This window comes from Tribolium castaneum, chromosome 7, assembly GCF_031307605.1.
Source record: "Tribolium castaneum strain GA2 chromosome 7, icTriCast1.1, whole genome shotgun sequence".
In the NCBI taxonomy this organism is placed as follows: Eukaryota; Metazoa; Arthropoda; class Insecta; order Coleoptera; family Tenebrionidae; genus Tribolium; species Tribolium castaneum.
The window spans coordinates 7,322,994-7,333,362 of NC_087400.1; the positions used below are offsets into that span (position 1 = coordinate 7,322,994).

General features: G+C 35.6%; 2 protein-coding genes across 4 annotated transcripts in view; one reads left to right on the forward strand and one right to left on the reverse strand.

Annotated features, from left to right (window-relative positions):
- Positions 1–9,677, reverse strand: part of LOC657955 (uncharacterized protein) — a 44,361-nt gene extending 34,684 nt beyond the window's left edge. The window contains exon 1 of the mRNA XM_008193021.3: positions 9,426–9,677. Coding sequence (XP_008191243.1) covers positions 9,426–9,439 — 14 coding nt within the window. The 5' untranslated portion in view covers positions 9,440–9,677. The remainder of the gene's footprint in view (positions 1–9,425) is intronic.
- LOC135266666 (leucine-rich repeat-containing protein 15-like) lies at positions 512–5,338 on the forward strand. 3 transcript variants are annotated; one of them, XM_064357814.1, is made up of 5 exons: positions 512–627; positions 676–831; positions 880–1,193; positions 1,239–1,403; positions 1,452–5,338. In XM_064357814.1, the coding sequence occupies exon 5, from the start codon at positions 2,923–2,925 to the stop codon at positions 3,976–3,978; it is 1,056 nt and encodes a 351-aa protein (XP_064213884.1). In that variant the 5' UTR covers positions 512–627; positions 676–831; positions 880–1,193; positions 1,239–1,403; positions 1,452–2,922; the 3' UTR covers positions 3,979–5,338. The 3 variants fall into 3 exon arrangements, with proteins under 3 accessions (XP_064213884.1, XP_064213882.1, XP_064213883.1); XM_064357812.1 differs by having other exon boundaries at positions 1,452–2,835; XM_064357813.1 differs by having other exon boundaries at positions 1,459–2,835.
- Positions 9,678–10,369: the final 692 nt, after the last annotated feature.

Genomic DNA, 10,369 nt, shown 5'->3' on the forward strand with positions numbered 1-10,369 from the left:
CGAGAAATCTTGTTGTTGTCCAGAAATAAGTCCTCCATTGGCAGTTCATTAAAAATTCCGATTCGTATCTCCTCGATCGCATTTCCTGATAAATTCAAAACTTTCAAATTTGGCAAATTTTGAAATGCACCACGTAGTATATCTCTGATACCGTTTCTCGCCAAAGTCAAATTTTGAACTGTTGTGAGATTAGCTACAGAATTGGTGTCCAGTTTTGGGATGAACTGATCTTTGATTGTGATTATCTCTGATGGTTTGTGTTGGAGATGAGGGGCAAGACTATCATCAAACTCGATCAAAATCGTGTCTTCGACTGTCTTATCAAGACCTCGAACGTACACTGAAACATTGTCAAAAATGCCACTTTTACAACTCGCTAAACCGGAAATTATCAGCAAAATAAACAGCTGCATTTTGAAAGAAAGCGAAACGTTTACTGATGAGTGGAGGTGATTGTTTGATAACCTCTGCACTCTCTTCGTTATATTTTTCGTATCTAAGTTGGTAATAATTGAAATGAAAAGTTTTTTAATAACTGTTATCAAAGTTTCAAATATTGCGTTTTCAGTTTACGACACGATATGGAGAAGTTCTCAACTTTGTTGTTCTTTTATCTCGTCGTGTCGGGTTTGTAATTATAACTTTAATTAAAATTTTTCTAACAAATTAGTCTAGCTCACACGGAATTAATTTGTTACGATTGTGATCCTACGAGTCCTGGAAAATGTATTAGTCCGAGTCAGGTCGTTGTAAAAACGACCATTTGTGATGAAGTAAATGGACATGAACAAGTTGGTACACCTGAATGTTTCACTGTTGAGTATCACACAGGTTGGTGGCACTGCAAAGTCAAGTTTCGGGTAATTTTGAAGGTTTTAGATGATCCAACAAGCAGGGAAAAAAGTGGTATCTATAGAGGGTGTTTTGCAAAAACTGATGAAGCAACTTGTGTTCATTTAAACCAGACTTATGCGGGAAAAGTCACTTGGTGTAAAAGTTGTGCTAAAAACAAATGTAATCTATGACCTAAAAACTGATAACCTTTATTTATAATAAATTCTTCTTGGTAATTGTTTTATCAAATTTGAAGGGAGGTCTAAAGTCAAATAAGTTAGTCGAACAGTTTTGCATTAAAACACCTCCAAAAATGACGAAGTTAGCAGCGGTATTTTTGTTGCATCTACTTGTGCTAGGTTTGTATTCACCTTAATTAAAATAAATTTAATTATTTCATTCAGCTCATTCGGAGTTGATTTGCTACGATTGTGATCCTACAAGTCCTGGCAAATGTATAAGTCCCAGTCTGGATAACGCAAGAATGACTAACTGTGATGCTTCAAATGAAAACGAAGGAATTTCGATTCCTACAATTCCTGAGTGTTTCACTCTTCAATATTACACTAGTTAGTAGTAACGGTGGGTTTAAAATGTCATTTAATTTAATTTTGTAGACAATAGGTCTAGGAATGGGATTTATAGAGGTTGCACTTCGAAAGTCGTCAATAAACCGACGTGTGATCACTTGAATGAAACACTAAACGGTAAAGTGACTTGGTGTAGAACTTGCAGTGAAACCAGATGTAACTTGTAATTTTTTCCCGAAATAAACTGCCTTCCCATGACCTGGAAAAGTTGCGAAATTTCCTATTTAGGTCCTAAGACAAAACAACAGATAAGCCGGGGTTAACTCTAGGGTCACAATACTAAACCTACTTTAAACAGTCTTAAAACAACAATGGCTCAGCTCGGTTCAATTATTTCGATAATTCTAACGTGTTTTCTTGTAAATGGTGCCAAAAGTGCAACTTTTGAAAATGTGACCGTTTTATTAACAACAGAATGGAACAAACTCTTCTACCTAGGACGCACTCCAATGGAAAAAGTTTACGTAGCGTCGTCTAACACGATCGCAGAGTTTGTTAATTTGCAACCCTTGGAAATCGTCTGGATTCGTAACGAACATATCCCATACCTTCGCGAAAATTCCCTTTCCAATTTGCCAAATATCGTCCAAATTTCAGTGGTGTCAAGTGGGGTCAAAAAAATCGCCCCTGGGACGTTTCAAAATGACCCAAAATTGGACGTTATCAACCTGGAAAGCAACCAGATTGAGGAAGTACCAAATGGGGTGTTTACAGGTCTCCAGTTAAAAGCCTTGTATTTGAGTAATAACCAAATTTCAAGAATGGGGAGTGCGGCGTTTAGTAACATGACAATGACTGTGCTCAAGATGGACAATAACAAGATTTCGAGGTGGAGGAGTGAGGTTTTTATGGGCACTCCCATTGGTACCTTATCTCTAGCCAATAATCTAATCGAGGAAATACCGGCAAATGCATTCTCGTACGGTTTCCAGTTTAAAAGGATTAATGTTCCGTTGGCAGCCTGGCACGTGGTTTTGTCCCAAAACCGGATCCGGAAGATTCACCCTCAAGCCTTCAGTCTGGTCAATGGTTTTGGTTATTTGAGTCTCGCGGATAATTATTTGAAGGATCTACCGAAGGATTTGTTCCGCTACGTCAAAAGTATCAACACTTTGGACTTGACCAATAACCAAATTTCAGACGTGGGAGGAGTGTTTGATGACATTAATATAAACCAGTTGATTCTAATTAACAACACTTTGAATTGTTTCCCGGATGAGGTGTTTGACATTTCAAGGATTAATTTCGTGTTTCTCGACGGCAATCCTGTGACTTGTGGGTGTGTAGCAATGTGGAAAGACATCCAATTAAGGAACAACATTTGGGTTGTCTTCAATATGAAAGAGTTAGAAAAGAATTGTATTGAAAAATGATTGTAAACAATGTTTGAATAAACTAGCTTTGATAATTCTGACGTTGATTTCGTGGTAATGATGCTGTTTTTAGCTCGCAAATCAAGGTTAATTTGTATAAGACCAGTCGTTACCAGATTCTCAATATGGTAAGGCTTTTGTGTCTTGTGGTTGTGCTGTTTGTGCCCCAAATTCAAGGCGCCACTTACGAAAATGTTACAATTTTGTTAACTACGAGACATACAGTGTACTTCATTAATGATACAGTAGCACCGACCAAACCTGTTCGAATTCGTTACGACAACACCCTTGCCGAGTATGTCAACAACCAGCCGTGGGAAATCGTCAAAATTCAGGACCAAAATGTCCCGAATTTACCAGAAAATGCAGTCTCACGTTTACCCAATATTACAGAAGTTAGTATTATTTCAAGTGGTTTGGAAACAATCGAGCCTGGGGCGTTTGGGGATTTACCAGCGATGGAATATCTCTACATTAATGAAAATCCTTTAAAAGTGATTCCAAATGGTGTTTTTGCACACTTGTCACGTTTGAGTTCGCTTCATTTGGAAAATAATTCGATAGAGACCTTGGGTGATAAAGTTTTCAACGAACTTCCACATTTGGGACATGTTTTCCTCGACGGTAACCACATTTCGACTTGGAATAGTGACTGGTTTATTGGGTCGCCTGTGGAGTCCGTTTCAATGGCCTTTAACTCGATTGAGGAGTTACCTAGTGGCATGTTTGATTACTTCCTCAAATTTCAGGACATGCGAAGCTCTGGGCTTTGGTACTTGGTTTTGGAAAGTAACAAAGTGCGGAAAATCGATCCGGACGCGTTTCGAGGGTTAAAAGAGTTGTTGTATTTGAACCTCAAAAATAACTCAATTGAGGAGCTCCCGACTGGTCTTTTTCACACAATCAAGTACATAAATAACCTCGAATTGAGTGATAATGTGATAAAAGACATAAACCCCTCAATTTTTCGTAATACATCGCTCACCTACGTCAAATTGGGGAACAATAAATTGACGTGTTTGCCTCTGGAACTTATGAACGTCACCAAATGGTATAACATGAATATTGATGGAAATCCGGTCACTTGTGGCTGCGTCAAGAGTTGGAAGATTTTGCAGAACGATTCTTACGCGGAAAATACGGTGTCACTTGGAAATATCGAAAAAAATTGTACCGAATAAATTTTTGTTGTATTTTTTTTAATAAAAATTCTTCTTCACAGTACGAAAGTGGGTTAATTATACAGAGTTCACTCCACTCAGATTCCTTACAAAAGTCTCAACAAAAGCGTTCAACTTTATTAAAAATTGGAATGAGTTGGTGCGTTCGAACTTCACGTCCTATAAATAAATATGGCACAACTCGTCCTACGTTGTTATTCTCAGTCGAATCTAAATCTTCGATCGTTTCGCGTACAAAATGCATCATTTTCGCCTCCTAGTTTTCGCAATTTTGGCCAATTTTGGGCCAGTTTCGAGTGCAACGTTTGAAAATGTTTCGTTAGTTTTGAATTGGAGAAGTGGGACGAACGATCAGAAAACTGTAACAATTCGAAGGGACAACGAACTGAGGAATTATGTGGGACAGTTTGGCGAAGTCTTAATCCACCATCAAAATATTCCCAAACTTACGAAAAACTCAGTCAGTAATTTACCAAAAGTGACTCATCTCGACCTCGCTAGCTGCAGAATTCGGAAAATCGAGCCTGGAGCGTTCAGATTTTTGCCGGAACTGACTGATCTTAATTTAAGCGGGAACTTGTTGGAGGAACTAGAAAATGGGATTTTTGACCAGGTGGGATTCAGGACACTCTACTTGGAGAACAACAGGATTAAAAGGATTGGAGACTGGGTTTTCCGAAATTTGAAAATGGAGTATTTGTTTATTGACGATAACAAAATTTCCGAATGGAGGAGTGAGTGGTTCCGGGGAACCCCCCTAACGTCCATATCGATGCGAAACAACCAAATTCAATCTTTCCCAAGACTGGCGTTCGAATTTCTTTGGCACCTGAATCCGCAAAAGGACGTAATTTTGGAAAATCTAATTTTAAGTGGAAACAAACTGAGGCAAATCGACTTCGATGCGTTCAGTGGAGTCAAAGTAATCCTATCTTTGGACCTCCAAAATAATTCGTTGACATACTTGGAGCCTGGAATTTTCGATTCGGTGGAAGTGATCGACAGGATTCAGCTAAGTAATAATAAATTAGCCTATCTCTATCAAGAAAATTTCCGAAAAACCAGAATTTCCGAACTTGATCTCTACGATAATTTGTTGGAATGTGTCCCGATTGAGATTTTCAATGTCTCAGACTTGGAATATCTTAATATTGAGAAAAACCCAATTAATTGTGACTGTTACCACAGCTGGAGAATTTGGAAAAGTAAGAATAAAAAGCCGAAAATTGGTGGATGGGAGAGGTTGGAGAATGAGTGTAAAAGTCCGTCTGGTGGGAATGCAATTTTTGGCTTTTTACCTTTGGTGATATTGGTGTCAATTGTATTTATTTAGTTTGAAAAATAAAATTGTGTTGATTTCTTTCTTGATTTATTTCAGCGTCCGATCACGCAATTACAAGGGGATTAAATGGAATAAGACATATGTTGATTTTCCTTTTAATTATTCGCGCAATTAACCACCATGTTCTATCTAATAAGTGCAAAAATATTTACGACTATGCCCTAATTCAGTCCGAGAAAGTTATATCTTAAAAATGTTCTGATAAAAAGCCATGAATAATAACGATTTATTTACATAAATATGCAATAAAATTTCGCTTGCAAGATACTTAAATTTGGATTAGTGCACTAGTGAAAGTTCTTTTTTCAAAACAATGTCCTTTATTGAATAATAACAATTATTACAAAATGATCGGAATTTTATGATGCGGATTAATGGCATGACTGACTATTAAATTAGACAGGCGGCAGGTAAGTAAATCATTAACCCAAATGATGTCATAATCAATTAGAGATAATAAAATGGAATTATTTCATCCAATCCGAACTTAATTTAGTGGAAAGCTGCCAAAACTTGTCGAAGATTTTCCATCGACGAAACAAAGCGTAAACACAATCGTATAATTAAATTCGTCTCGAACCAGCCGAAAATGCTCGTATTTTATTAAAATTAGAAAGCACATTAATGAAGTCAAAAGTTTGAGATGAAACCACTCGGTTTTGTCGGGCTAAATTCGGCATGAAATTGCCACTACTGAAACTTTTCGTTGACTTTCCCCAGCTGGAAAATAGCGACAAAAATCAACACTTTCGACTGAAATATGTTGATTTATCAAGTAATTTTCTCAATTAATGACTTATTTGCATGGCAATTACAATACACGCGTTTGGATGCTTAATTGCGGTAAACTGAGCTTTAAGTAACTAAGCCAATCATCGGTGTGTGTTTAATTTTGTGACCCAGTGTGGGCCATTAAGGAGCGAAGAGCCTTAAATGTCTCTATTAAACTCAACGGGGGAATAAAAATTCTGAATTTTTCCTTTAATGTTTGAGATAAGAGGGGAAAAGTCGAGTGGTATCGTGTTTCAAACCATTTGCATGAATATAAAAATAATGAAAATTTCTTCGCAAAAGTTGATTTTGTGAGTTATCTCAACCACAAAGATAGTTCCCGATCGTTTCACGCTATAAAATTGGTCCAAATGTTTACAAACAGATCGGGTTAGCCAAATATGAGCGAATTGTTATAAAGATGATTAGATAATATTCGTGTCACAAACAACAAACGGAAACAAAATGTTACACATTCCAGAGAAGTAAGTCAAGTCCTCGAATTACCTTTATCCATTCATCTATAAACAATTAAAATATAGTTTTTTTGTTATGGTTGATCAAATGATAAAACCATATTTTATAATTATTCCAACATGCAAAGCTACAAAATAATTACAAGTTGTGAGCAAATGTCAACGATTGAAAAACGTAAAGAAAGTCGAGCTGAACTAATTCTTAAGGCAAATGCGATTTTTAAAATCGGCTTCTAACTGTATTTCAAATCAAAATATAGTTTCGTGCGACTTATTATAAAATTCTTGTCTTTAAATGGCGCCGAGAAACCGTCTCATTTGCAAATACCGCACGCGTTCGTCGAGTGGTCAACAAATTAATTCCGCGATGCTTGTCGAATAATAGAAAGTGATCTAAAGGAGCAATTAAACCACTGAAACCTTGAAGGTGTCAGTGGGTGTATTTGGCCAAATTTCGGCTCCCATTGTCCGGAAAAAATCCATAAAAAATGATTTGGAGTGGCAGATACAAGGCTGACCTTTCAAATAACCGGATTATCTCTCGAGTCGTAGACTGGTGTAATTAATTTTTTTCGAATTTTGTCGAAACCGAAAATTGTGGACGAAAGTGATCGACGAAAGTGAAAATCGGTGAATAATGCATGACGATATTTTTCATATTTAAATTGGCATAACGGTGACTTGTACGATACTTGAATCACAAGCAAATAGAAAATTGTGTGTGTGTTGAAGCAAAAGTGGTAGCAATAACGAGCAAAACTCATTTAGTTATCTCATAATACTGTCGCCAGCGTTGCGAGTAAATCAAAAAATAATCGAATAACAGTTAGAAAGTCACAAGGGTCAAACGAAACGGTTATGGAAATGAACCCGAGGTATGCAATCAAAAAATTACAAAATTTGGCGTTTATTAGCTCAACTAACCCACAACATGTTTACTGTTTCAGCCGCTTTCCGCATACAAAGGCAAGTGAATAATTAAATGGGGCGTAAATGTTTGCCGTGGCTGTATTATTAACAAAGTGTGGATTTATACTCGGACGAAGCTTTGTTTTGTATTTTTCTCCCGATTATTATGTTCACAAATTAATTACCCGAGTTTCAAAAAGTAACCATTACCTTTTACGACTGGACTGAAGGACATTAATGTATCTATATATTCCCTTGAGTAGCAATTAAAATAATGGCATGTTTGTCTACATGTAGTTACGCTAAATAGGCATGTTGGTAGCGTCTTTTTATGACAAAAACTCGTGTTAACAATTTTTATTAAATTCGAAGTAAAAATATCCAGCGCGAAGCTCGCTTCCAAACCACACAAATCGTAATTTTCGTGTTACAACACTGAACAAACTTGCCACAAACTTGGAAAAGTTTGCATAAAATCGATACTTCAATAGTGGGGAAAATGTGTTCTTTGTGCAATTAATTATGGAAAATAATTTAAACTGTTTTAATGGCTTTGATTCAATAATGTCCAACACTATCGAAGCTACTGAAAGTTGGCCTAGCTGTAATTGACTGTTAAAATTTCGCTTCCAGCAATAATTCTCGATGAATGTTTCAGTCATTGTCATTTAATTAAATCGAAAATAAAGGCAAACAATGCATTTGTTGTGTCAACAGTCAAGGTTTGCAATTTTAATTTTTTGAATAATATTGTGGCAAAAGAAAGCAAAGCAGGTCACAAAGTAGATAAAATTAGGGAGCAAGTCTCAAACAAAGGAGAACAAAGGAGTCATCACATGTGTTTATGAATTTAAGAGAAAATGTTTAGAGTTAACAATGCAAACGGAAATAATTTTGTTAATAAATTCACATTAACTGAATAAATAATTTCTCCGCAAATAAACAAATCGAACATTATCTTCTTACAAAAATTATAAAGGGGCAATAAAGCCTTTATATTTGGCCAAAAGTAGAAGTAAAAAGTAGGTATACCTATAATATTATTTGTTCTATACATAAAAACGTTTTAAATTAAATAATAATCAATTAAAATAATTAATACCAAGTATTTATATTTACTTGAGAATTTAAATTTTATGTTACGTTTTCAAAATTTATTTTTTGTATTTGTTTGTGTTTACTTTCTTGGATATACTTAATATTATGTAGTTAGTAGTTACAGAAAACGAGAGATTAAATGAAAAAACAAAAACCATAAAAAGTAACTACATAGTACAATTAGAATGTTTTTATAATATCGTACCTACTTTTATAGGAAAAATTTACCCAAATATGAAAAATAGTATCAGATTATTTAATCCGGCAAGGAGTATAAATTGTACACCAGATTACTTTTATTTAAATTTCGATTCAACATATTTATATGTTTGGGGAACTATTTAGATATACCTATGTGTATTTGAAAATATTTTAGAATTACAGTACAAACACAAATCTGGTGTACAAAATAGTTTAAATAAACTTCAATTTTTTTGTCATAATGTTTAAGATGTTTTCTTTGAAGTTCGTGCTGTTTTTAAATGAAGGAAAACATTTTTCCCTCTCTTTTGCAGCCATGCACCCGGAAATGTATTTATTTCCTCTACAAGTTTGTTGATGTATAAATTCAATTTGTCATAGCAGGAATTCCTAACATTCTCTTTCGAAACTTGATTTTTTTGGGAAACAGTAGAAAGACAAAGAATTACAAATCAATTAGGAACAATTCGTGTGAAATCTTGAAAAATAATTGCCCATTCACAAAATCGCAAACTCTCACTCTCACGGGGTGAGTTAGTAAAAGTAGAAAATCGTAATGTAAATGTGAGAAAAAAACAGTTGATTCTATTATTATTTTGTAAATTTATTTATTCCAAATTTGTAGGCGCCCAAAAATGAAAAGCACAAACCTTGCTTTGAACATCCTGTATCCCTTTTTTAAAATTCTCACTAAACTTGGCTCAGGTCGGCTGCATTTCTGCACACTGGCGGTGATTTAAATGCACCAAAGCTCCCCCAGTTCCGGAAAGCTCCCAAAGTTATCACCCGTTTCACTCGAATTTTTTTTTCAAAATATACCGGCACGCACATTCACACACTTTTCGCACGCACTCGCGGCGCTTCTATACCTGACGTTAGCAGTTGTTAAAGTAACTCCGCTGAACTCTACAGGTATCAACAACTCCCACCATCGATGATGGTGTCTTTGTCGGGAGTAAACGGGGAGTTGGAGGCGTCTCTGTCGCACCGACAGGCGCTGCTGAACAGACTTTGCTAACGGTATAGGTAATGTTTGTTTATATGCAATGGCCAGTTTTTGTAATTAATCGAAACTGTTTTGGGCCACGAGGGACAATCTGGCCAATAATTTGACAAAATTTTGACTTTATTCTGGAGTTACCGTAAAAAAAACTGTAATTTTACACTTGGATCGCAAAATTTTTGTATTAGTAGAAGCTTCAAGTTGCAGAATTGTAAATTTTTGGGTTGCAACCAGCGAGTGTTTGTTCTCATTTATCTCTTCTCCACAAGGGTTTAACCCGAGGTTTTTAAGTGGAACTAATTTTCAAGTAAATTTTAAAGCTGTTGGAGATAATTAAATTTCCTTTTCAGTATTGAAGCGAAAAGCTTTAAACATAAATGAATGAGACATGTCTATATTAGATAAAAAAAAATTTTGAGTAGTTTTTGAAAAATTATAGTTAAGCGTGAATGGATTTTTTCAATTATCTCTCCCCTTCTCATAACCACAGCGAAAACCAAGTCCACTCCAATTTTTATTAATTTTGCATCGTTTTTGGGTCTATTGATTGGGGATTTCATGTTTGGTAAGCCACCAAAACGCAGCGGTGTA

Coding starts and splice junctions, on each gene's coding strand:
- LOC135266666 (XM_064357812.1), top strand. CDS start 1,736: ATGGCTCAGCTCGGTTCAATTATTTCGATAATTCTAACGTGTTTTCTT.